Raw genomic sequence first — 27,101 nt, forward strand, 5'->3', positions numbered from 1 at the left:
AGATTTTACTATCAGTTTGGATTTTTAGGTATCTGTCCTTTAAGATATCTGTGGGATTTGATGAATGACCCATGTCATTCGTAGTTTGGTAACATATTGTAAATTTTCTAGATATATTTTTTCAAAATTTTATTTGTGACGTACTTTTATATTTGATTTTTACGCTAAACCATAAATTGAAAATGTATATGGCATTAGGTTACAACGATTCTCTTTCTGATGTTGATGTGAAGACTTTGCCTACTCTATGCTATGTGTGTTCTCACTGTATCTTGACTCAGGAGCTTCATGCCCAGAAACAGGAAAATTTGCAAATGGAGCATATGAAAAAGAGTAACAACAATCTGTTAGAGTACTTGAGGTCCTTGGACTCTGAGATGGTAATGACGTCATTTCTTCCCATTGTGGATAAATACATTATGCTTTATTTCATTTTTTTATAAATCTTGATATGGAAAATTTGCTTCAGGTAATTGAACTATCTAAACCGTCATCACACGAAGTGGAGGAAATTATCCATCAACTTGCTCAAAATATATTGCAGACATTTTTCAAAGACGAGATAGTGTCTGATGACAATGGAGACTCATCTTTAAGGAGTACTGAAAACTACCAAAATATTGATAACAAACTTTGTGATATCATTGGGACTTCGAGGGATTATTTGGCCAAGCTGCTTTTCTGGTTAGTGTGATGCCATCTTTGGCTTCTCTTACTGTGGTTATTAATTTGTTATCATATTATGCAATTTGCAGATGATATTAATGGGACATAATGCATTTGACCCAAAAAATAATAATAATAATAAATAAATAAATGCAATAGATCTATATCTTCTATTTGTTGCTTTTATTTCCCTTCTCAATTCTAATAAATGGACCTCTTTTACTCTAGGTGTATGTTACTAGGCCATCATTTAAGAGGACTGGAGAACAGATTGCATCTAAGTTGCGCCGTCGGTTTATTGTAAGCGGATGAAGTAGAAAGAGGGATGTATATTCTTCCTCACCTTTCTCTGTCTTTCTACATTTTTTTCCCCTTTCATATGTTTATATCACTTTTGTTTATCACAAAAAATTAAATATGGATAAATTCCTTTCGATAAATGACTTTCTTGTAGAATATCGATGAATGGAAATATTTCTAAGATGTGAAACTTGTCCTCCTTGCCTAACCATCATTTTTTTCATTTAACATTCATGTTGATTGTTCATAATGTTGAAGACATGACAGTGACTTTTTTTTATTTTTCCTTTTATTTCTTATGGGGTATGAACATTTCTTTCATTATTGCCAAATTCGGACATCCATTACGGGGTTGCTTGATATAGTCTGTGTGTATCAACATCAGATTAGATCTGGTGATACTTGGTTATGAATCATGATTGAATCCTGGTATTTTGGTCTGTTATAAAAACAGGTCCAGCTTTCTGGTTTGATCGAAAAAACTGAAAATCAAGTAGTAGGGAGTTATATTTGATTTTTGACAATGACCATTTATATCATGGTATATGGCTATGTTATAAAAATCGAATCAGTCCAGTTAATTCGATCTGGTAACGGGACTACAATCAAGTTCAATGTGTGGGCTAAGGACTAAAACATTGGTATTTGTTACTTTATTTGAAAGGGTAGTCTATGGACAATTGGCTTCAAAATAATGATATTTGTCATCACTATATTGATGTGTGTGGTACCAATGCATTGTTCAATAAACAAGAATGCATTCCGACTTTATTGAATATGAATATTGTGATATTAATCCAATTGCTACATAATGTTTGTCACCAATGATAATATATAGAAAAATTTGCGTAGATGGTCCCTTTGCTGGAATTGAGTTTGTCTAAGCTTTTTAAATGTGACTCATATGGTCCCAAACCTTTTCATCTTTGACGTAAATGATCTTTTGAGCGGAATCCATTCAAAAGGGCTATATTTGAAGGAACAATTTCGTTAAATATATTCCTCAACTCAAAAAAAAAAAAAAAAAAAAAAAAAAAAAAAAAAATTGGAAAGACAGTAGTTCATCTTCTTTCATCTACGCCTCCAACACAATCCCACTGACCGGGACCCACACAATGCCACACCACACCACTGAACGTTAAAAAATTCCAGAAAGGAATTTCAGTCGGCTGTCCAATTGAACGGTGATTTTGAGGGGGAAAGTTTTGATTATTGTGATTTTTTGAATGTAAGCATTTTCATTGGCTCTGTCTGCTTTTCTAGTTCAGATATATGTTCTTGAGGCCTTTGTTGAAACTTATATGCAGCCAACGAGAAAAGGGGTAAGCAGTCGAGATAAAAGTCGATCACCCAAACATGTGGATCATCATTTCCCTGATATACTCAAATCTATGAGAGTTGCAATGGCATGAGAGGCGAACCCCAATACAAGGATGATTTTAGTGTTGATTAGAGAACTTGTTCGAGATGAAGAGTCAATCAATCATTCAAAAAGATATTGTACTGAAGATCTCCTAAAAGAGATAAAAGTAAAAAATTTCTTTCACATTAGGAGGTTGATCACCTCAAATTTACTCTACAATGGGTAATAGCATCGCATCTAGGCCATAGAGGGTGGACCTCTACATGGCACATCGATTGATTGAATTGACACATCATTTCGACTATCTATGTTCATGGCCTCAATTAGGCCCCAAGTAGAATAATAATATGAAGTACGAACCTGATTAAGCTTCTTGTTGGCTATCATGTAGCCGATCCTTAGAACCTCGTTGAATGGGGCATAACCCTAATACGTTTATATTTACTTGGTGAACTTTTTTATTGCTAGCTTTATTATGAAACTACAATTGTCATATTTATAAGTTTAATAATTTTCAGACTCAAGTTTTCGGGTGGTGGTAATGAATGGGTGTGGCGTGCCAACGGCGGTAGTGCATGGTGATGATGCTTTGGAAGAACATTAACTTTTGATCATTTTGTTTTTAATTTTTTTCCTAAATTTAATTTTTTTTAACTTTTTTTTTCAGCTTTTAAGTGAAAAAAGGGGGGCGGGGGTTACTAGATGAAACTACCCCCCTTGAAATTAAAACAAACTATTCTTTAGGATGGATTCTATCCAAAAGGACTATTTAAGCCAAAAATAAATAAATATAAAAATAAAAATTGAAACCATTAGTGTCATATTTGAAAGATTTGAACCAAAAATGCAATTTGAACAAAGATTTGAAACCATTTGCTCCAACTTCCTAATAAATAACCTTATTCTTGGTTTCAACCCAACCTGCTCGATGGAGAAATTATTATTTTGCTTATACTTGCAGTTGTGAATTAGAGAAGTTTGCCCAAACTGAAGTTGCATAATTGATTTTTGGGCACTGCATATTACTTACTACAGTATAAGAAATTCAAAATATATGTGAAAAAATAGTTTCTTTAAACTAATGCCTGAGACTTTCCTCTCTTTTCTCTATCCAATTCTCACTGTTTTCACTTCAAATACCCTTTAAATTATTAGAATACGCCCAAAATAAATAAGTTAAAAAGGATGTAATACTGTTCATGAAACATAAACCCAGTAGACATATACCAGTAAGAACATGAGTCAGGATTTAAGCTCTGTACAAAGCTAATAGAACATAATGGAATTTTAAAGTCTGAACATTCTGCTATACTATTTTTCCCTTTCCCATCACTATCTCTAACATATTCTATAGCAAAGCCAGTGCCAGAAACTCCATTTCTGGGAAAATACGGACTAATAGATATTACAAAATAAAACAGCAGGCAATTTTTTGCCCATGTAAGCACTCTAAACGAACAAACATGATTCTACAATTGAGAGTATGGGCCACTGCTATATACAGATGAATGGAGCACGTACCATTTAGATAAGCTCACAAGATACTACAATCCCTACAATCCCGAGCAACTCTGTTCCCTTGGGGTTAACGGGGCTTGTTGAGAAGTAATGAACTGCTCAGTAATGTCTCGAGCAGAACAAATGACAGTACACTCTAACAAAGAGAAAAAGAGAGAGCAAGTAAATAGTTGAATCTTTTAATGGGAGAAAGGATTAACATTTCTACCTTTTTAAGAAAAAAGAAAGTTATTTTTTCTAAAGTAGTTCTTAATTTGCAGTTAAAATAAGTACTTGTTTCCATTTTAACCAATAAAAAGTTGATTATTGTGTAGCTTTACTTTTTAAGCCTCAAAACTCAGTAAGGAAGATATATAAATACCTTGATAAAATGGCCAGTTTATATCATATAGAGGTGGTCAAAAATTGGTGAAATCGTAATACCCTAGCCTGGTTATTGCAAGACGATCTGTCTCCCAATCGGTTTCTTTTCCTTCCCAAACGAATAAAAAAGTCCTCCGTGTCCAGGACATAAGAGATCTGAAAGCAAATTAACAAAATTTTCCATGAAAGATATAGATCATCACTTAATCTGGGACACATAATTTAGCATAATCTCGTGGCTCCGAGCAATGAGAATCAGACTAGCAAATTCAACAAGCAACACCAATATCAACAAATGAAATTAGTACAAGATATGAGTACTTGTGATTGTTTAACAGGCAATAACAACGGGAGCTTATTGAAATCAACAGGTATAGTGAAGAATTTATTGAACTAGAAATTACCCATAAGAGAAAAATGCGCGGCTAATAGGATTTTAGTGGAGGTTCTCTGTGTGTGTGTGTGTGTGTGTGTGTGTGTGAGTGTGAGAGAGAGAGAGAGAGAGAGAACCTTGGATGAGTTTGATGCCATCTTACATTCCAAACCATTAATCAACAGAACATTTTTGGCAGCCATACACACAGCAGAAGATTCATCGAGATTGTCATATTTCTGCATATTTCTGCACGCGTTATGAACGAAGTAAACACCCCATTGCTCAATCAAAATTGATGCAATTAATCAGTTTTCGTGTTGATCATGATCAGTAATTTTTTTTTTCATAAAAAAAAAATTATGCAACTATAATAAAAGGTTGCAAAACACTTTCCAAAGGAGAAGATTATTTTCTTTATCAAACATATGCAGACTCAATCACGACCCTATGATAAGAATAATGATGAATCCCTTTGTCTCTTATTTTGTCTAGTGGTTTAGGACGTCTCTCTTTAAGGGAGGCAGTGGAGATCAATTTCGCTATGAGTTGTTCATGTATTACCGATAAGCCTAAATTGGACGTCCTTGTTGTTCTAATAAAGAGAAGAACCTATGATTAGTTTTTTAAGAAATTTTGAAATGAACAATTTCAATGTTAATGACACCGTAAGGGTATTAAATATATAGAATTGGGATAATCATAGAATAAAATGAAATAGAGTCACTTTAAGGTTTCCTTTGAAATGAGACATAGAGGGGAGCCACTGCAAAGAGGTTGAAAACTAGCTTGCTATTCTAAAAATAAATTTGGGGACCAATTCTGCAATTTTTCTAAATATTTGATATAAAGCCCATGTTTGAGCTCCATTCAAATTTTAATGCATTTTTCTTTTTCTTCTTTTTAACTATACATTTTTCAATAAAATAATATTACACGTAAATTAAAAAAAATTAAAACCACATTTTTCAAATAATTATTATTCCAAATCATATTTTGCTTTAAAACCTCATTAGAATGGAGCTCAAAGAAAGGCAAAAATTCACTAATGCTATTTAACACCACTGGTATTAAAACATCAAATAATGCTATGCAACACCACTGAAATTAAATCCCCAGTTTAGTAGCACATAATGATAGGCTGAATGAAAGGTAACTAATTTAATTTTAACTTTCATTTAATGTCACATTAACATCACTTAAATTGCGATTATACTCTCACTAAAACTAAATAGCATTACTTTAAAACATCAGCCCATATTGCAGTAATGTGACATTAAATAAGAGGTACAATTAAATAACTCGCTTAATTGCACCTCTCATTGAGCTTATCATATCATACCACCTAAATTGGTATTGTTGTATCACTTGTGTTAAATAGTATTATTTTAAAAGTCGTATTATACGTACAATTTTTGTTGACAATATTGGTTGATAACATCCTATTTAACATCATCATATTTATCTATTTTAATAAATTATTTTTTATAACATGGGCTTGAATTTTGAAAACACGTGATAGTCAATCAATATTGTCAACAATGTTTGTACACCTTAACTTTATTATTGCTCTAAAATATTAATATTCATAACAATCATCACCTACTCACAAGCACCAATTCATTAACGTCATGACGTCACTCCTGCAATGGCGAATCAGTAATTAATCGAAAAAACAAGCCCCTTTAAGCAACAAACTCACCACCAAACAAAAGAAACGGCTGGAAAATGAGAGGGTAAGAGATTCCGATGTACGAAAACTCAAAAAGGCTGAGGACAGAGAGTGAGAGTGGCACAGTGAGTCACGGGGATGCAGGCAGATTAAAGGTTGGTATACATAAAGCAGAGACGCCCACACTCTTTCTCTCTGTATCTACTTATTTCTCTCTCTATATCTATACATGGCAATCGTAGCCACGGCCACGGCGAGGCTTTTCACAATTTCCGGCGCCACTGATTTATCACTTAAACCTAACTTCCCGTCACCACTCATCCGCCGCTTGTTCCCGTCAATCTCTGCTAGGAAACGGCAATTTCCGGCTGTTATTAGCTGCTTAATTTCAGGAGTGGATGGCGGAGGGGTCCCTGACGAGTTCGTGTTCACCAGGAAATCAGACTTCGGCCGCGAATTCTCTGTCATTGCGAATATGTTGAAGAGGATTGAGCCGTTGGACAATTCGATTATCTCTAAGGGGGTTTCGGACTCTGCTAAAGACTCCATGAAGCAGACTATCTCCACTATGCTGGGACTTTTACCGTCCGATCAATTTTCCGTTACCGTTAGGATTTCCAAACACCCCCTCGATCGCCTGATTGTTTCCTCCATCATCACCGGGTAATTATTACTATATAAGTTACCATCTCGGATAAGAACGTAAGCTGTTAAGGGTGACCGGACCATTTGTAAGCGTGTAGGCCGAGTTCATACAGTAATATTGCTGAATTGTGGACAATTCAATTGTTTTTGTGATTTATTGGTATCTTTGGTGAATTGTTTGTATTTGTCTAGGTATACTTTGTGGAACGCTGAGTACAGGATTTCTTTGATGAGGAATTTTGATATATCGCCTGACACTACAAGAATGTCGGAGTTTCCTGTAAACTATGGGGTTTCAGAGGTGAAGCAGGAGAGAGTATGCGAAGCTGGTGAAGGTGGTGATGGCGGTGGTGGTGGGGGTGGTGGTGTAGAAGATTTGGAGAAATTGAATATTCACAATTTAGGGGATTTGTCTCCAGAAGCAACAGGTCATATTCAGCAACTAGAATTGGAGTTGTCTACCCTCAAGCAGGTGAGGATTACATCTTTTGCATTTCCTTTTTGCTTAGAGAAGTTTGATCGAACAACATGACGTGCATCATTACACTTTCTGAAATAATTGATCATGAACCTACTGAGATTTTTTTTGTAAATTCTCTTAGTTCAATAAAGCTTCCTTGACTATTTGAAGTGTGAAGTTAGTTAAAGAGGAGGTGCATTGTGGAGCAACTAGCTGAGCGACCTTTATATCGTTACCAGTTAGATAAAAGCCATTTTGGTTTGTTTTCATCAACCTGTTAATTGGTGTCGACTGAATAATGAGTGATCAAAATAGTATTAAGTTGCTGAGAGTAACATTGACAGTTGTTCAGAAGAACTCTGGAGACTAACTACCCTGTTCAGACTGAGTTGTAACCTATACAGTTGATCAAATAGAAAAGATTGAGTTCATATGTAGCCAAGAATGTTGGTTGGCATAATACTGATCAGAATTATCTGCCACTGGTAATGTTGCTTATAAGCTCAAATAAACTTGGTATTATTGACATCATGCCAGAAAATCCGTGCCTATGTATTTTTCCTGGACATCGAAATCTGTAATTCACTTCTGATTTGGCCTTTTCAGTGGTGTGGCACTACATATGATCCTTAAAGTGGATTATGATTTATAAACTGAATGATATTTTGCTTGATTATTTATATAATGTCCTGATTGGCCTCTATTTTGTCTTCCAACTTCTTTTTTTCATTTACTTTATATTATTTATGCTTGGAAGCTTGTTCATTATGACCCATCTTTGATCTGCCTTGAAATTTAAGATGCACAAGATAAAAATCAAGTGGTCTTCCCAGAACCTAATTGGTTTATGACACCACTTTTTTTTTGGGGGGGGGGGGGGGGGGGGGGGGGTCATGTCATTCGTAGTTTGGTAACATATTGTAAATTTTCTAGATATATTTTTTCAAAATTTTATTTGTGACGTACTTTTATATTTGATTTTTACGCTAAACCATAAATTGAAAATGTATATGGCATTAGGTTACAACGATTCTCTTTCTGATGTTGATGTGAAGACTTTGCCTACTCTATGCTATGTGTGTTCTCACTGTATCTTGACTCAGGAGCTTCATGCCCAGAAACAGGAAAATTTGCAAATGGAGCATATGAAAAAGAGTAACAACAATCTGTTAGAGTACTTAAGGTCCTTGGACTCTGAGATGGTAATGACGTTATTTCTTCCCATTGTGGATAAATACATTATGCTTTATTTCCTTTTTTTATAAATCTTGATATGGAAAATTTGCTTCAGGTAATTGAACTATCTAAACCATCATCACACGAGGTGGAGGAAATTATCCATCAACTTGCTCAAAATATATTGCAGACATTTTTCAAAGACGAGATAGTGTCTGATGACGATGAAGACTCATCTTTAAGGAGTACTGAAAACTACCAAAATATTGATAACAAACTTTGTGATATCATTGGGACTTCGAGGGATTATTTGGCCAAGCTGCTTTTCTGGTTAGTGTGATGCCATCTTTGGCTTCTCTTACTGTGGTTATTAATTTGTTATCATATTATGCAATTTGCAGATGATATTAATGGGACATAATGCATTTGACCCAAAAAATAATAATAATAATAAATAAATAAATGCAATAGATCTATATCTTCTATTTGTTGCTTTTATTTCCCTTCTCAATTCTAATAAATGGACCTCTTTTACTCTAGGTGTATGTTACTAGGCCATCATTTAAGAGGACTGGAGAACAGATTGCATCTAAGTTGCGCCGTCGGTTTATTGTAAGCGGATGAAGTAGAAAGAGGGATGTATATTCTTCCTCACCTTTCTCTGTCTTTCTACATTTTTTTCCCCTTTCATATGTTTATATCACTTTTGTTTATCACAAAAAATTAAATATGGATAAATTCCTTTCGATAAATGACTTTCTTGTAGAATATCGATGAATGGAAATATTTCTAAGATGTGAAACTTGTCCTCCTTGCCTAACCATCATTTTTTTCATTTAACATTCATGTTGATTGTTCATAATGTTGAAGACATGACAGTGACTGTTTTTTATTTTTCCTTTTATTTCTTATGGGGTATGAACATTTCTTTCATTATTGCCAAATTTGGACATCCATTTCGGGGTCGCTTGATATAGTCTGTGTGTATCAACATCAGATTAGATCTGGTGACACTTGGTTATGAACCATGATTGTATCCTGGTATTTGGGTCTGTTATACAAACAGGTCCGGCTGGCTGGTTTGATCGAGAAAATTAGAAATCAAGTCGTAAAGAGTTTTATATTTGATTTTCGACAATGACCATTTATATCATGGTATATGGCTATGTTATAAAAATCGAATCAGTCCAGTTAATTCGATCTGGTAACGGGACTACAATCAAGTTCAGTGTGTGGGCTGAGGACAAAAACATTGGTATTTGTTACTTTATTTGAAAGAGTGGTCTATGGACAATTGGCTTCAAAATAATGATATTTGTCATCACTATATTGATGTGTGTGGTACCAATGCATTGTTCAATAAACAAGAATGCATTCCGACTTTATTGAATATTGTGATATTAATCCAATTGCTACATAATGTTTGTCACCAATGATAATATATAGAAAAATTTGCGTAGATGGTCCCTTTGCTGGAATTGAGTTTGTCTAAGCTTTTTAAATGTGACTCATATGGTCCCAAACCTTTTCATCTTTGACGTAAATGATCTTTTGAGCGGAATCCATTCAAAAGGGCTATATTTGAAGGAACAATTTCGTTAAATATATTCCTCAACTCAAAAAAAAAAAAAAAAAAAAAAAAAAAAAAAAAAATTGGAAAGACAGTAGTTCATCTTCTTTCATCTACGCCTCCAACACAATCCCACTGACCGGGACCCACACAATGCCACACCACACCACTGAACGTTAAAAAATTCCAGAAAGGAATTTCAGTCGGCTGTCCAATTGAACGGTGATTTTGAGGGGGAAAGTTTTGATTATTGTGATTTTTCTAATGTAAGCAGTTTCATTGGCTCTGTCTGCTTTTCTAGTTCAGATATATGTTCTTGAGGCCTTTGTTGAAAATTATATGTAGCCAACGAGAAAAGGGGTAAGCAGTCGAGATAAAAGTCGATCACCCAAAGATGTGGATCATCATTTCCCTGATATACTCAAATCTATGAGAGTTGCAACGGCATGAGAGGCGAACCCCAATACAAGGATGATTTTAGTGTTGATTAGAGAACTTGTTCGAGATGAAGAGTCAATCGATCATTCAAAAAGATATTGTACTGAATATCTCCTAAAAGAGATAAAAGTAAAAAATTTCTTTCACATTGGGAGGTTGATCACCTCAAATTTACTCTACAATGGGTAATAGCATCACGTTTAGGCCATAGAGGGTGGACCTCTACATGGCACATCGATTGAGTTGACACATCATTTTGACTATCTATGTTCATGGCCTCAATTAGACCCCAAGTAGAATGGCCTCAATTAGACCCCAAGTAGAATAATAATATGAAGTACAGACCTGATTAAGCTTCTTGTTGGCTATCATGTAGCCGATCCTTAGAACCTCGTTGAATGGGGCATAACCCTAATACGTTTATATTTACTTGGTGAACTTTTTTATTGCTAGCTTTTTTATGAAACTACAATTGTCATATTTATAAGTTTAATAATTTTCAGACTCAAGTTTTCGGGTGGTGGTAATGAATGGGTGTGGCGTGCCAACGGCGGTAGTGCATGGTGATGATGCTTTGGAAGAACATTAACTTTTGATCATTTTGTTTTTAATTTTTTTCCTAAATTTAATTTTTTTTAACTTTTTTTTTCAGCTTTTAAGTGAAAAAAGGGGGGCGGGGGTTACTAGATGAAACTACCCCCGTTGAAATTAAAACAAACTATTCTTTAGGATGACTTCTATCCAAAAGGACTATTTAAGCCAAAAATAAATAAATATAAAAATAAAAATTGAGACCATTAGCGTCATATTTGAAAGATTTAAACCAAAAATGCAATTTGAACAAAGATTTGAAACCATTAGCTCCAACTTCCTAATAAATAACCTTATTCTTGGTTTCAACCCAACCTGCTCGATGGAGAAATTATTATTTTGCTTACACTTGCAGCAGTGAATTAGAAAAGGTTGCCCAAACTGAAGTTGCATAATTGATTTTTGGGCACTACATATTACTTACTACAGTAAGAAATTCGAAATATATGTGAAAAAATAGTTTCTTTAAACTAATGCCTGAGACTTTCCTCTCTTTTCTCTATCCAAATCTCACTGTTTTCACTTCAAATACCCTTTAAATTATTAGAATACGCCCAAAATAAATAAGTTAAAAAGGATGTAATATTCTGTTCATGAAACATAAACCCAGTAGACATAAACCCAGTAAGAACACGATTCAGGATTTAAGCTCTGTACAAAGCTAATAGAACATAATGGAATTTTAAAGTCTGAACATTCTGCTATAATATTTTTCCCTTTCCCATCACTATCTCTAACATATTCTATAGCAAAGCCAGTGCCAGAAACTCCATTTCTGGGAAAATACGGACTAATAGATATTACAAAATAAAAGAGCAGGCAATTTTTTGCCCATGAAAGCACTCTAAATGAACAAACACGATTCTACAATTGAGAGTATGGGCCACTGCTATATACAGATGAATGAAGCACGTACCATTTAGATAAGCTCACAAGATACTACAATCCCGAGCAACTCTGTTCCCTTGGGGTTAACGGGGCTTGTTGAGAAGTAATGAACTGCTCAGTAATGTCTCGAGCAGAACAAATGACAGTACACTCTAACAAAGAGAAAAAGAGAGAGCAAGTAAATAGTTGAATCTTTTAATGGGAGAAAGGATTAACATTTCTACCTTTTCAAGAAAAAAGAAAGTTATTTTTTCTAAAGTAGTTCTTAATTTGCAGTTAAAATAAGTACTTGTTTCCATTTTAACCAATAAAAAGTTGATTATTGTGTAACTTAACTTTTTAAGCCTCAAAACTCAGTAAGGAAGATATATAAATACCTTGATAAAATGGCCAGTTTATATCATATAGAGGTGGTCAAAAATTGGTGAAATCGTAATACCCTAGCCTGGTTATTGCAAGACGATCTGTCTCCCAATCGGTTTCTTTTCCTTCCCAAACGAATAAAAAAGTCCTCCGTGTCCAGGACATAAGAGATCTGAAAGCAAATTAACAAAATTTTCCATGAAAGATATAGATCATCACTTAATCTGGGACACATAATTTAGCATAATCTCGTGGCTCCGAGCAATGAGAATCAGACTAGCAAATTCAACAAGCAACACCAATATCAACAAATGAAATTAGTACAAGATATGAGTACTTGTGATTGTTTAACAGGCAATAACAACGGGAGCTTATTGAAATCAACAGGTATAGTGAAGAATTTATTGAACTAGAAATTACCCATAAGAGAAAAATGCGCGGCTAATAGGATTTTAGTGGAGGTTCTCTGTGTGTGTGTGTGTGTGTGTGTGTGTGTGAGTGTGAGAGAGAGAGAGAGAGAGAGAACCTTGGATGAGTTTGATGCCATCTTACATTCCAAACCATTAATCAACAGAACATTTTTGGCAGCCATACACACAGCAGAAGATTCATCGAGATTGTCATATTTCTGCATATTTCTGCACGCGTTATGAACGAAGTAAACACCCCATTGCTCAATCAAAATTGATGCAATTAATCAGTTTTCGTGTTGATCATGATCAGTAACAGAACAAAAGAAAAAAGTACAGTACAGACAGAAACATGAGAAAAAAATTTAGCTAATTAATCTTCCTTCGTTTCTAATTCGTTTCATCAGGTTATTTATTCTTTTTGCGAAATCAGCACCAGCACAACAGTTTTATACTCTAGTAAAAGCAACCCGAAAATTCTACAAACTTGTAAAGCTTTTCTTAAATTGGCGGCCAAAAATTGTCCATTCAAAACCGATGGAGAATATTAAAGATGATACATATTGTCTTTCCAGGAATAGAGTTATTTTATTTCTTATTATTAGAATTTTCTATTTTAACTAAAGATATGTTTTAATTCCTTTGTTGGTTTCGTACTTAAATTACAACAGGTAAAACCCTATATAAAACCATTTTATGCATTGCAAAAATAAAATAAAATAAAATTGACCTAATCTTTAATTTTTATTTTTATTTTTTCCCTATTTCTTGCAATATGTGATCACATAAAAACGATTTATGCATCGTAAGTTTCATTATATCGTTTTCACTTTCCTCGTCAACACAATGAACAACTCGTATCCAAAGCCTGTTAGGCAATGTTTAAAAAGATGATTACTGATGCATTTTACCTTCAAGATGTGAGGCGAGGCACAAGCCTCAAAATATTATTAAAATGAAAACTAAGTTCATGACAAATCATAAAAAATATTTAAATTCATAATAGAAAAATCTAAAGTGTGCAAACATTCAAAAGCAAAATCTATTTAGTATCAAGAAAAGAACCTATTATTTTAGTTGGCGGGAGATCGGATTATTTCAAAAGTGTGTCTATGAAAAACACAATTTTTTAACTTTTATATAAGGAGTGGGTTATTCCCAAATTGAGTCAATTAAATTTTTTAGGCTTTGTGGGTCCACACCTGAAGCACAGTAAATAAGTCTCAAGAATTAAAAAATGCGCCTCATAAGCCTCAAGGTGATGGTATGAAGCATGTGCCTCATACAACTAAGATGTACGCCTCCAAATATTGCTTTACAGACAGTAAGCCTCCAAAAATGACTCGACGATCAGTGCCTTGAGGTAGTTTTTGCTCACCTCACTTCGCGGCAAGGCTCAATTGGGTGCTTTAAACCATGGCTCTTAGGAACGTAAAGCCATTACCTTGACACCTCATAGCAAGCCTTCAACGTTCCCTCAATACGACTATTCACATTCTAAGGATAATGTTGAAAGGAGCATTATGTTACGCAGGATACAATATTCCAACCGTGACAATTGGGTGGTCCTAATGCTGAGGCATTTATTGTTTTTCTCAATACTCAACTCCTTTAAATTGCCTAACATAAGCGACTCTCATTGTATTTGTCTTGCTAGTTTGACACTTTTAGGATCCACCAAACATTATTGGTAGTCGGTAATACATAACATTAATCATCTACTTCGACATCCTCTAACTCTTATGGGATAGAATTTGATGAAATAATATTAAGCAACAAGTACGCCCTTGCCTATTCTCGAACTCGGATCTATATTTTTTCACTAAAGGCAATGTGCATCAATTATTGATGAATCTTCGCATCATAACTTTTAGATTCGTAAATGATTTACTTCATGTGCTCGATCATGAGATTAATTTTTACCAAGTCTTAGATGAAGCTTACCTTTGGGCATTACACCCACAAAAATAATTCTACACCAGGCAAGGTATATACCACACCTACCACCTGATTCCCAACGATCTAATCCCAAGCGTGAGTGCCATTGTACTAGTCTTCCTAATAAACTTTGCAAATAAATCTTGGTTCCTGGTAGGCTAAACTTCATTTAATGCATTGTTCTTGTGTCCACTCCATGTCCGTCTTCTTGTCACCATTGTCACTCGGTGGAAGGTATAGATTTAGCATCCAAAATAGATACCTACGAAGAAACTTAGCCTATGTTTGAATCCCATTTTTTGTTGAAAATGAGTTTTGGAATGGCAAACTTTTGGATAATGTGTGGTAAAAAAAAAAAAAAAAAAAGATTTATGTGCAAAAAATCTTATTTGAAGAATATGTGTTGAAAATGAGTTTGAGAAAAAATAAATTTTTAGATGATGGGGCTCAAACAGGGATTTAATTTTGATTATCCAACCTAAGAAGATAAGACGATTGTTATAGATCCTATAGAATGTTCTGATAGTAAGGACAAAAAAGAGTTTTATAGGTCCCCCACTGCCTCTCACGATCAAACCTTCACAGGACAAAATTAAAGATGCAAAACATTCCTAATGCCCTTGTCTTAGGGCCGATCATTATCACTTACTCCTCGATTCGACTTTCACACTACTTTATCCTAGATTTTCCAACCACCATTTGACGGTCTCATGTAGCTTCAATGTTTTGCAAAACAATCGAAATTAGACCTTTCCTACTGACATTAGACTGTCAACCATATTCACCATTTTCATCTTGAAGTACTATTTTAAATGACGATAATTATGGACTTGCTTTTAATGAGCAAAGTAGGCACAAATACTTCCATGGGGATATTTATGTTAATGCTTTGTCTCCCTCTAGCACACTATACTAAATCAAGCAACGAAGAGAGTTTCCTGAAACAACATAAAATTAATGCTCCTTTATTTGACTAGAATAGAATTTTTGTTTTCAATATAGCAGGATTTATACATTGTCGAGGCACAATCAGGCCATGAATGTTGCAATCATTTATTCGAGTCCATTGTGCTAGTATTTCATACTCTTTCCATTTCTTGAAGTTAGCTAATCTTCAAAGACAGACATTCCATCAGGAGCTCAATATCTAAATTTGATTAGGGACAAAGATTGTCCCCTTGAATATGCTCTCATTCTCTAACACAGGATTAGAGTTCTTTGAACCAAGGAGAGTGATAAAAATTCTTCAAGATGTCACATAGGCCAAGATTGAAGTTAATATATTTCAAATTATTATAATTTTCCATTTTCATTAATGTTAGGTTTTATTTCCTCGGTTGGTTTCCTTCTTAAATTAGACTAGGAAAAACCCCTAAACATATTTTGGAATTGATGGATAACAAATAGCAGTACTGATCATTTCACTCTAGCACAAGCAGTAATTGTGGTGTCACAGACTCCATTAAGAATCCACAAGGCAAGTAAACCAATTCTCAAAAGCCGATATTTTGCATCAGTGAAGTCTTGGGTATATACTTTGTCTATCATATTAGTGGTAGAATAGAGAGGTAAAGGCCGAAGTCTCATTAGAATAAATAATCCAGCAGTCCATTACAAGTCGTAGTTTTAACACAATTTGATTCCAAAAATCTACTGTTGTCTATCATATGGTACGATCTCTGATAAAGTAACCTTATATGATGTACAAGAAACATGTCTAGCATACAAATAACACTTCACGCCTCATCTTCTTAATCGAAATTTGTTAAGTTCAAACAGAGTTTTTTTTTTTTTTTTTTTTACGTTCGTTTTGATAAGCATAGTACTGTTTATTTCTTAATTATGTGATGATGACAAATAACATCAATACCTCTTCAGCATTACCAGAGATGACTCCTTTCGTCCAGGAACCACTGGAAGATAATCATTATGGAGATAGTTTGCGAAGTTAGGGTCCACCGAAACTGCAACAACTTCAGACTTCTCATTTCCATCATCCATCAATTGGATAGACAAAGAAGTGGGGGAAGACGTCTACGAGAAGCATGAAAATAACTCAGTATCACCTTTTCAAACAAATATGATACAGATATTATAGTGATGTATAAATAGAAGGAATGAGTCAAAGTGTTTGGAAACCTACACATTCAAGACGGTATATATTCTCGTGGTTCAAAAGGATATGAACATTCTCATAATAAACCGAATCTATATAATTTCCATGTTTTCGAGATTTTTCATACTCGTACAATTGGAGCAGCTTACAGTTCAACTCGTCACTGGAAACGGCTTGGAGCTACAAAGAGAAACATTATTCAAAAAATACGCTTTTAAGCAGAGAAGAAACACAATGCAAAAGGGGTAAAACAAATATTTAGAAAGGTTACCTGTTTGACCAACTTATATATCAGCTTATCCAATGTAAAAAGGACATAAGACTGATTTCCAAGAATTGATCGACAATCATCCTCAAATTTTGCATTATCATCAGATCCATCAAGCAAACTGAACAGTGCACTCATGAATCTGCAATTAACATGTTCATCTAGAATTAATAGGATCCAATATAACTCCCAAACTCATTATAAACTTTTTCTTTATCACCTTGCATAGGGGTCAGAGCATGTGTCCTTTGTGCTTCTCCATTTGGATTCAGCAGACGCTGAGTTCACCTTAGCTGATAATATCCTCTCATATAGCGTCTGGAAGAATAAAGAATAAAATCACATAAAGTAGAATAAAGAAATGAAAAGCATAAACCTGGAACCAACATATTCACAGTATTTCTAACTACTAACTAGAGATTAGTTCTTTTTTTTTTTCTTCTTTTTTTTTTTTGAGATTTTTAGTAGGGGCTTTTGGGGCCAGAAAGCATTGCCACTTCGATCAAATCAACCAAGAGAAAAAAACAAAACAAATGTTCACTGTAACTTTACCTGGTGCAGCCTGAAAAGCACGTAGAAGGTGTCGTTCCCATAAAATATTCGTCGATCCTTTTCCTCATCACTTAGTAATGGAGAAACCACATACTTTGACAAGGGTTTACAAGTCAGTAGGAAACAATCAGGCTGTGGCACTAATACACCATCTCGTTCAACACAGTGAGCTTCATTCATATTTTCAGCCCCACCTTCGCTCTCAGCTTTGCCATCGTGTTCTCCATGTTCCTCTTCTTCATGCTCTTCCCGGGAGCACTCATCGGCAGCAGACTCACTGCCTGAAACATCTTCGCCAGCCTCGGAGACATTTTCACTGCCCTCGTCATCAGCATCATTTTCACCGGTAACATCTGGAGAAATCTCTTCATGGCAGCCTTCATATTCTATGTTGTCATTGCTATGATTTTTATTACGAGCGGTTTGTAAGCAGCCATCCGTATAGGTGGCAAAATTGTCTTCAAAATCACCAGTAGGAGATAGCTCGCCTTCTTCTTTATCATTTTTACAGGGATTACCCGAACCCTCCTTATATCCATTACGTCTGGAGACTTCTTCAAACACTCCATTTGCAGATTGATTCAACCGTGATGTTTCACCATCCTGTTTCAGAAAAATATATATACATCAAGATATATAAATTTAAAAAAAAAAAAAAAATGAGTAATGTGCTTTAACCACCCCCATCCCCCAAGCAAACAAATGTGACACATTAAAATCTTTTTCAATTCTTGTTTGATGGGTTCATGTAATGGATTCTATTAACCCACGGTTTGGAACTAATGATTGGCTATGAATAAATATAATATAAAAAGTTCCCTGTTTCAGATTATATTTGGGATCCAAATGACAGGCAACCATAGGCGTACCTCCAAGGACATAATATCTTCCATATTCGGCTTGGTTCCAAGAACTTCCTCAGTAGGGCTGTTACTGGCTCGTGAATGATTTGCACCACACCCTTGAAGTTCAAAATATATATCCACGATTTTTTTGAACCCAGAAAAAGACTCAAATAAGTAAGATCATAACCAATCAATAGAAAGATGGAAGATAATCTAAGCAATACTATCATTAGTCACCCATACAAGAATGTCAAAAAGGCCAACCTATCTTCACAAATCACCAATAACATACAACCTATAACCAACCATTGCCTCTACATACATACCATGATTAGAATCAGATCCTGTTGTAGCAGCTGTGTCACAGTTGATTAATCTTTCGCCAGATGACACAGTTGATCCACCTGCTTTAACCAGCACACCAACCCCATTTGTGAAGCCAGTCTTGCTGGAATTTATTTGTTGAGTTGAAGCATTTAGATCTCCATTGCAGATATGCTTCGGTTGCTTTAAGTTTATGGTAGTAGCATCAGCACAGGGACTTTCATCCCTTTCAACTACGTTTATTGAAGCGTTTTTCACAGTTTGGCACTTGGAGGCACCACCATCTTCAGTAACCCCTGTACCATGAGGCCGGGTACGAACCCCCAGCATCGGCTCAAGAAAAGAAGTCCATAACCTCAGAACCTTATTTAATTGTTCTTTTGTCGAGCAGACCATCTCACATGAATACTTGATGATTTTATACACATCTTCATGAACATCAACATCAGAATATTGAAATTCGAGATTTGGACTGACAAAATGTCTACTTCTAGAAGCAATACTGACAATTATATCATCCTCTTTCTGCTTTTTCTCCTTGACATCTTTGATATCTGCAACTAAAGCTGTCCATGCGTGAAAATATAGATATGAGAACCAGAAGATCAATTGAGAGCACCATTTGGTGTCTCCAAATAATTTTTACTTCATTATGAAAAAGCACTCGTAAGTATGAACCAATTCAGCTATGATTCAGATGCAAATCATGTCTTCGATGAGGGGAGATGGAATCACAATTCCCATATGCTTAAAATGTTACATAGACAAGACAAGATATTTAAAGGGACATCAGCAACAATAAGTATCAATTAATAAAAGCAGTGGAAGTATATTCCAGAGATATCATATTAAAAATGATAACAAACAATTTTTGGGCAAATGTAGAAAGAGACAAATGGAGATCGAAATGCTTCCTGCAAATTTCCCCGGGAAGAAATTACAATTATCCAGGTGATCTGAGCCATGAGATTGTGGCATTAACGGTCATATTAAAGCATGTAACTGTTGATCTGAGCCATGAGGTCGTAGCATTAAGTCGGATTGAAGCATGCAACTGAAGAAATGAGCATGAGATTGTGGCAGTGACATCACACTAGAGTCATCAAGACAGTAAATGACGCCAGTGACAATGAAGTAGTGATACGAACCCAGTTAGCACGGTCGCTATCGAACCCACAAGATATTGACACCGAATCCCAAGAAAGCCAAAAACAAGGTTTTGGACTCAACCCACAATATTGAAACCAAAACAACCTAACAAGAACGGCGCTGTGAAGGACCTCTTGATTACGCAACACGATGAATTTCACCCGGAATAGTGGATCTGACTCAATAATCACGAACCAAATAACCAACACAGTCACATGGACATGCCGATCTTTTGATTACAAATATTTAATTGAAATCACAACCATTGTTTTGAACGCCACAAGAACAATTAATTCTTGATAAATTCAATGTTCAAGAAGAACAAGATAATTTAAAGCAAAAGCTTCTTGAGAGAATTCTCCATTAAATCATCATAAAAAGTCTTTTCTTCAATAATGAGAAAATAACCTATTTATACTAAATAATCTAGAATAATATTAAGAGGAAATAAATTCTAGAAAACCTAGAAATCTAGTAAAATCGGAAAATAGAGTCCTAAAATATCTAAATTACCAAAAATAAGAAATTGGACCAAAATAAAACTTCTCTAAATCACATCAAGTAGCAATAACAAAGACAACAGACCTAACAAGTTCCGATGATAAACACACACAAAGCAAGACATATCAATCACATGGAAGCAAATTTTTATTTACCCTAGTTTCTCACTATCTTCTTGTTGCACACCAGTACTGCAGCAAATTTTCCACTGAATGCAAAAGGCTAAACTCAAAATCATCTCAAGATCATGTGACCATTTAATAGAAAAATTTGTGTTCCACCCAAGTGGTAACATTATCATATTGCATTTTTATAATGATTGATATAACATATTCATAGCACCAAATACAACAACAGATCGTATATGACATCAATGCTCAACTTACATTTAGTGCTCAAATTCTTTGAATCTTGTTGCCTGAAATAGAAGCTGCGGTGGTCAAGAGACTTGTAATGGTTCTTAGAGTAAATCTCAGCCCAAACTTTGTTAAAATCCGAACGACACTTCGTCCATTCCTCTTGCTTCTGCTTAAGGCGGGTTTGAATAACAGGTAACGAAAGGGATGGATTTTTACGCAAAATTTCCATCACATCAAGACCATGATCGCCATATAGACGTTCAATGCATCTCAAGTTTAGAGCTACAACCAAAAGAAAGAAATCATTTAGTAGTAAAAATACAATAAAACACACGCACGCACGACCGATTCCATAAAATAGCTTTCAAGTGCAAGTATACATTAGTGATGCCATAATGACACACCTGTGAAATGCTCCTCAATACGTATGTTAACATCTGAACCAATTGAATGATTGTTGATACTGTTCAAGAGTTCCTCAGCACGTTTCACAGTCGAACTCATAGACTCCAACAACATGTCTAGTTCGAATCTGAAATATCCAACAGAAAATCGATGAACAAAGAAAAAGCTCCAATTAGAAGAAGCTCAGGCACGTTGAGTTGGGAAACAATAGCAAATATGGAGACAAAGAATAAGAAGGTAAATCCAACAGTAGATGAAGCAAAGTAAAAAAATGTTTCCTCTCCTTTCACATTCCATATCATGTATGCCAAAAGATAAAAGACTAGGAGTCATCCAGCGTAGGAAAGAGGGTTAAGATGACCACAACTTCCTCTTTTACATTACCAAGGTCATGGAATCAAAGACCAGCTCTAGACCATACAGAGCAGATGAACAAGATGAGTTAAAAATTGGAAAGGTGCCATACTTATCATCTTCGCATCTAAACAGGCTTTCTTCATACTGGTTTCTACGCATGTGTTTAAAAGAGTAATCCTCACTACCAGATGTGATGTAGGAAAGAGGGTTAAGATGACCACAACTTCCTCTTTTACATTACCAAGGTCATGGAATCAAAGACCAGCTCTAGACCATACAGAGCAGATGAACAAGATGAGTTAAAAATTGGAAAGGTGCCATACCTATCATCTTCGCATCTAAACAGGCTTTCTTCATACTGGTTTCTACGCATGTGTTTAAAAGAGTAATCCTCACTACCAGATGTGACGGATACCCAATGATCGTTTAAAACTTGAGCACCAAGCTCCGACCTCTGGCTTGCTGAAGTTATTGGATACTGCATAGACAAATTTACTAAAAGAAAGTCAAGAGACGTGATTTTTTAAATTATATAGATGCATAATGCACCTTATCAATAACAAAACTATTAGGCAAGAAATATAATACAAAGAGCGCAGATAAAACAAATATTCATACATCCTCGGGAAGAAGCCGATAACTGGGAGTGCAACTTTCACAGTTAGAAAGGTCAAGCTCCTGAACGGACTTTCCCCAGTACTTCAAATTGTATCTATCCTTTTCTTTAATTCCATCTACTTCATGCTTTTGTTCTTTATCTTTGTCCTCTATTTTCAAGGCCTTTGAAGAATGCCCTTCATTCCGTAATGATTCTGCTGATAGAACAACTTCCTTAGAATACACATCAAGAGAAGTGAACAGAAACTTAAAGCATGCCATGAAAATTTCGCTTTTTAAACTCAATAAAAGGAGGAATATCATTTTTACATTTTCTTATGTATTTTTCTTCTTCTTTTTTCCTATTTCATTTGGGTGGATGGGGTTACTCCTCTCAGAAATGCAAAAAATAAATACAATGCATGCTATCCATAAAGTAAATATGTAAATAAATAGCTGGAGAATTACATACTTTTGCCCATAACACCAGCAAGAAATCCATCTGCAGAACTCACACCAAGTCAGAACTGGAAACATACAAATCAAAACATTCAATTCAACGCACAGCAGAATATCAGCAATACCAATTCGCTCACAGCGTTCCAAAAATTCATTGAATCCCTCCATAAGATCAGGGTATTTACCAAGTAAATCAGCAACCTGAAAAAATAAAAGGAAAAAAAAATCATGTTAGCAACAGATAAAGATGTGCATTTATGTGTTGCCATCAAATTAAAAATAAAAAAGGAGCATAGTCCTAATAAATATGATAGATACGCAAAGGAAGAGCAGTGATGTAACTACTTCAGAGGTTCAACTTAAAGCAAGATAAATTTTGCCATTTAATAGAGAGATGGTAGAAAATAAAAATGCAAGTTAAAGCATATTAGTATTATGTGAAACAATTGTGGGAATAGGGGCACAGTAAGATGGTTTATGACAAAAATAAACTGAATAAAGATATAAATTAAGAGCTATCGATCCCCAAAAAGCATCTAAATCTAAGTGTTAAAATGCATAAAAGATGAATGATATACACACCAAACTCTGTAATTCTTTTCTTGTGATTATTTCTGTGCTGTAAATATGAAGACATTTCAGAAAAGCCTGGTAATCATCCGAACTGCGTAACCTCTCCTTAACTTTTTCACAGAAGGTGAACTCTTGGCTGTACATGCCTGAAATGATCAATCCAACAAAATTTGAATGGCTCATTAACAAGTCAACAATAATGGTATGGGTTATTGATATCTACAAAAAGACATAATAAAATGATAACCTCTTGTTCATGAAACATTATGTAGAAAAGAATAGTTGTACCAACGAATAATTTCTAGGATTTTCTTTATCTTTTTGTTTAGGGGTGTGTTGTTAAAAGTATTTCATTGACATAAATAATGCAGTTATGCATTTTTCAGTTATATCTAATTTCCTAATCAGAAAAACGATACAAATAAAAATCCCCGGATTCCACATTGCAAAATATGGACATGCAAGTTGACACCTGAATTGTAAGTGTATAATACATTTCTTGTGTATTACCTTCTGATTAATAAAATATTTGATTATTTATCAGAAAATAAAAAAGTTGATACCTGAATTGAACATGTTTTTCTATATGATCATAAAATATTGGGGCATTGTTCACTCACTTTTAAATGCATCTTTATCGTCATAGGAGGCCAAATTAGAATTCCCTCCAAAGTCATCAAACTTTCGGGAGGATTTCCTTTTCTCAGAAAGTCGATGCATGCTAGTGTCCCCATCATTTTCATTGTCAGGTTCCCTATCATCCTGATCACAGTATCCCCTATCCTTGTTCTCCTTTTCAGCACGCTTTCTCTGCTCCTTATGCAACTTCATCACTGTTTTATCATCATCCAGATCTGGGTGCTCAACACTTAGATCGCGTTCTCCATGGGGACTTATAATCCTATCCCTCCGCAAACGTTGCTAAACTTTGTAGGACTCTCATTTAGAAACAAGAAATCATAAACAGCCCGTAAAGAAAAACATGTGTACAAAAAATGTAACCTTATCTTCTTGAGATGGCCGCGATGTGGGCATTGCAGAGCTCCTCTCCTCGTAATGATTCAAAGGACGCCGTCCAAAAGAAGCATTTGTTACTGATGCCGTGGCTGAAGAATCTGGCAAAAATCTAGTGAACTCATCAAGAAGATCTGGCTGATTATCAAATAGAGCTGCAACCTGCATACGGATTTTAAAACTAAATTAATAAGAAGACCATGAAAAACTAGAAATTCACAAAGAAGCCCGCTTATATTATTCAACACAAAAACATTTCAATAAGTTGCATATACCTCTTGGTAGACCTCAGTGATACCCTTGTGTTCCTTTCGATACATATTCAAGATGTCAAGGAATGATTTATAAGCATGATCATCATTTTGGAATCTTTTCTGCGGGTGCACAAAGTCCAATAGGATATTGTTATTTACATTCAATTCAGAAACTAAATTTCGAATCTATTACTGTGTAAGTGATATGATATTTTCACCTTAATCTTGTTTACAAAACTTATGGCCTCTTCAAACTCAACTGTCCTTTTTGGAGCCTCTTCCTCGTCAGTAAGGGTGATTTCATAACCCTTGGGCAAGAACGTATTGAACCCAAGGATGAGATTAGGATGCCCCTTAAATAACTCTTTCACCCGTGCTATAACACCGACCGTATCAATTCTGGGAGTAACAAATTAACATTGAAGTCCCTAAAAAGTGCTCCATTCAATAGTAATATGCATGACCTAATGTTACCAAGGAAGAATGATTTACCTCTGTCCCTTGAAATCTTTCATGACGTCAAGAAACCTGTCATATTTTTCTCTTTCATCTTGGAACATGTCCTTGACTTCCTTCAAATAAGTAAGTGCATCATTGGTTGTAAGCTTTTGTATACTACCGCCGCCACTGCCTCCAGTAATAGCACCATCTCCTACAACACTGCCACTTCCACAACCAGGGGCACGCGACAGCCCATACCTTTATTACAAGGAAAGTTAAAATACACAAGTTACAATGAAAATCCAGAAAGTGAGACAACTAAAATCTCATCAGACAATACGTGCACTGCACAGACACCCTCTAATTAATTATTGGTTCTCTCCCATATGCTATAATATTTTTCTTTTTTTCTGGAAACAATAACTCACATTTATACAGGATCGTAGGGAGTCCCCTGAAATGAAGTATGGCTCTAGATAGTAAATAATTTCACTCAGCTATTACATTACGTTCGGAATTCTACAGACAAGAATGATGACGAAGAATAATTTGAGAAGAGAGTCAAGAGACATAAGACACATTAAGGTGTACCCTCTCCCACCAGAAAAAATTGTTCTCATATCAATGACATCATTGGCTGCTAAGGTTGTTCCTAAAGTTCATTACTTTGTCACTCCTACCTGCCAGGTTCAATGTAAAACCTCTGTTTAATACAGCCAAGGCACAATTGAGAGACGTTTAAAACTTGCACTCTTCCCATGAATCCCCTCAACCCCGACCTCGGAGGAAAAAAAAGGAAATGATAATATAAATATAAAACAAATCGATATCAATACAAACCAAAGAAAAGCAGCATCATATCTAAAGATCCAAACTTTATTTCCATATCTGCCCCCCACCCCCCACCCCAAAAAGTTAAATAAATAAAATCATTAATCTCTCGGCAACCCTAGACAATATTATAACCTAATTCTTCCTCTTTTCATTGTCCTCTCTATTGCTGAACAAGACCAAAAAAGTTATCGACTAGTTCTGATCGTCAAAATTTTAATTAAATTCAGAAAATTAACTTTCAAATTCAACACAGCAGAGTTTATCTCCGAACAAAAGACAGCAACTTCTGAGAAAAATGACACGATACCACAGAGACGAACATTATAAATCACAAGAAACAAACCAATTCAAGATGAGAAAAATTGTAAAGAGCTTACGATTCTCCACGAGAAGACGAAGAATCCAATGGCCGCTTAAATTGAGGGTTTACATAAACCTCATCTCGTAACCGCTTCATTTCTGCAAAAACAAACAATATCAACTTCACTTCAACAAAAAAATAAAACGAAAAAATTCAAGCACCAGATAAACAGAAAGAAAGTATAGTTATCAAAAAAATACTTTGCAAAGAAACTGACCAGTAAAGTTCTTCCCCTTCAGAAAGGGAAAAACAGCGAACAGATCTAATCTTAACAACAAATATATAAAAAATCAGTTCAATATTTGGGATCAAATTCTTTTGTTCAATACAACGAATTGTTGCAGAACTATTCCTTCTATGCTTTTATCCCTCCTTTCTCTCTAACGTTGAGAGAACTCCAAAACTAACAATCAACTATACGAAAAAATGGAGGTGAAAAAAAGAAAACAATATAAGCGGTATACGTGATTGTGTGTAATATATGTTTAGGAGCAGAAATTCGGAAAACTATTGGGCTTCTGTGCAGAACTGAAAATTTTCGGCTTATGGATAACTAAATTTGGACTATAGTAGCCCAAATATACTGGCAGACCAATTTGGAAATAAATGGGCTTTGTGCAGAAATATTGTGTTTTGGGCTCTTGTAGCCCAAACAACAATACCAACCTGATAAAAGTTGGTATTAATTTAAGTGAAAATTACATAAAGGCCTACTTAGAGAGATTACATTTCAAAAATAAAAAATATACAAGAAACATATGATATTACAATTTTTAATATTAAACAATAATATTATAAAATTCAATTAATTATATACCTACTCCAAACCCTAATATCCATTTTCTCTCTCTATCATTTCCTCTCTCTCTATTCGAAGATACTAGGGCGCGATGCTCCAGATACCACCACCACAGCGTCATCACTCTAATATAGACAACATTACCACGGATCTATTAAG

At 35.0% G+C, this 27,101-nt stretch overlaps 3 protein-coding genes and 1 long non-coding RNA gene across 11 annotated transcripts in view; 2 read left to right on the forward strand and 2 right to left on the reverse strand.

Moving 5' to 3' along the window:
• LOC111408552 overlaps window positions 1-1,165 on the forward strand; it is a 3,164-nt gene extending 1,999 nt beyond the window's left edge. The window contains exons 3-5 of one of the 2 annotated variants that reach the window (XM_023038300.1): window positions 282-380; window positions 470-684; window positions 895-1,165. In XM_023038300.1, coding sequence (XP_022894068.1) covers window positions 282-380; window positions 470-684; window positions 895-970 — 390 coding nt within the window. In that variant the 3' untranslated portion in view covers window positions 971-1,165. The remainder of the gene's footprint in view (window positions 1-281; window positions 381-469; window positions 685-894) is intronic. The other variant, XM_023038303.1, reaches the window with a different exon arrangement.
• Window positions 1,166-3,551: 2,386 nt separating this feature from the next.
• On the reverse strand, window positions 3,552-4,859 carry LOC111408569. Its single transcript, XR_002705328.1, has 3 exons — window positions 4,721-4,859; window positions 4,209-4,366; window positions 3,552-3,983 (listed from the first exon to the last, which is right to left on the reverse strand). It is a non-coding gene; the product is annotated as an uncharacterized LOC111408569 (long non-coding RNA).
• Window positions 4,860-6,360: 1,501 nt separating this feature from the next.
• On the forward strand, window positions 6,361-9,353 carry LOC111408559. 2 transcript variants are annotated; one of them, XM_023038311.1, is made up of 5 exons: window positions 6,361-6,918; window positions 7,093-7,372; window positions 8,479-8,562; window positions 8,652-8,866; window positions 9,077-9,353. In XM_023038311.1, the coding sequence occupies exons 1-5, from the start codon at window positions 6,485-6,487 to the stop codon at window positions 9,150-9,152; spliced, it is 1,089 nt and encodes a 362-aa protein (XP_022894079.1). In that variant the 5' UTR covers window positions 6,361-6,484; the 3' UTR covers window positions 9,153-9,353. The 2 variants fall into 2 exon arrangements, with proteins under 2 accessions (XP_022894079.1, XP_022894076.1); XM_023038308.1 differs by having other exon boundaries at window positions 6,363-6,918; window positions 8,464-8,562.
• Window positions 9,354-11,729: 2,376 nt separating this feature from the next.
• On the reverse strand, window positions 11,730-26,590 carry LOC111408576 (paired amphipathic helix protein Sin3-like 2). 6 transcript variants are annotated; one of them, XR_002705329.1, is made up of 25 exons: window positions 26,361-26,590; window positions 26,160-26,241; window positions 25,000-25,206; window positions 24,726-24,906; window positions 24,529-24,627; window positions 24,242-24,415; window positions 23,860-24,160; window positions 23,249-23,385; window positions 22,792-22,867; window positions 22,680-22,709; window positions 22,229-22,425; window positions 22,015-22,088; window positions 21,720-21,800; window positions 21,253-21,380; window positions 20,876-21,130; window positions 18,842-19,405; window positions 18,540-18,631; window positions 17,671-18,273; window positions 17,339-17,436; window positions 17,122-17,260; window positions 16,878-17,030; window positions 16,619-16,768; window positions 12,913-13,024; window positions 12,401-12,558; window positions 11,730-12,175 (listed from the first exon to the last, which is right to left on the reverse strand). XR_002705329.1 is itself a non-coding variant. In XM_023038330.1 (25 exons), the coding sequence occupies exons 2-24, from the start codon at window positions 26,237-26,239 to the stop codon at window positions 12,424-12,426; spliced, it is 4,077 nt and encodes a 1,358-aa protein (XP_022894098.1). In that variant the 5' UTR covers window positions 26,240-26,241; window positions 26,361-26,590; the 3' UTR covers window positions 11,730-12,175; window positions 12,401-12,423. The 6 variants fall into 6 exon arrangements, 5 of the variants coding, with proteins under 5 accessions (XP_022894098.1, XP_022894105.1, XP_022894090.1 ...); XM_023038330.1 differs by having other exon boundaries at window positions 16,605-16,768; window positions 22,229-22,422; XM_023038337.1 differs by having other exon boundaries at window positions 16,605-16,768; window positions 18,842-19,393.
• Between the last annotated feature and the right edge of the window lie 511 nt (window positions 26,591-27,101).

Source organism: Olea europaea, chromosome 2, assembly GCF_002742605.1.
Source record: "Olea europaea var. sylvestris chromosome 2, O_europaea_v1, whole genome shotgun sequence".
In the NCBI taxonomy this organism is placed as follows: Eukaryota; Viridiplantae; Streptophyta; class Magnoliopsida; order Lamiales; family Oleaceae; genus Olea; species Olea europaea.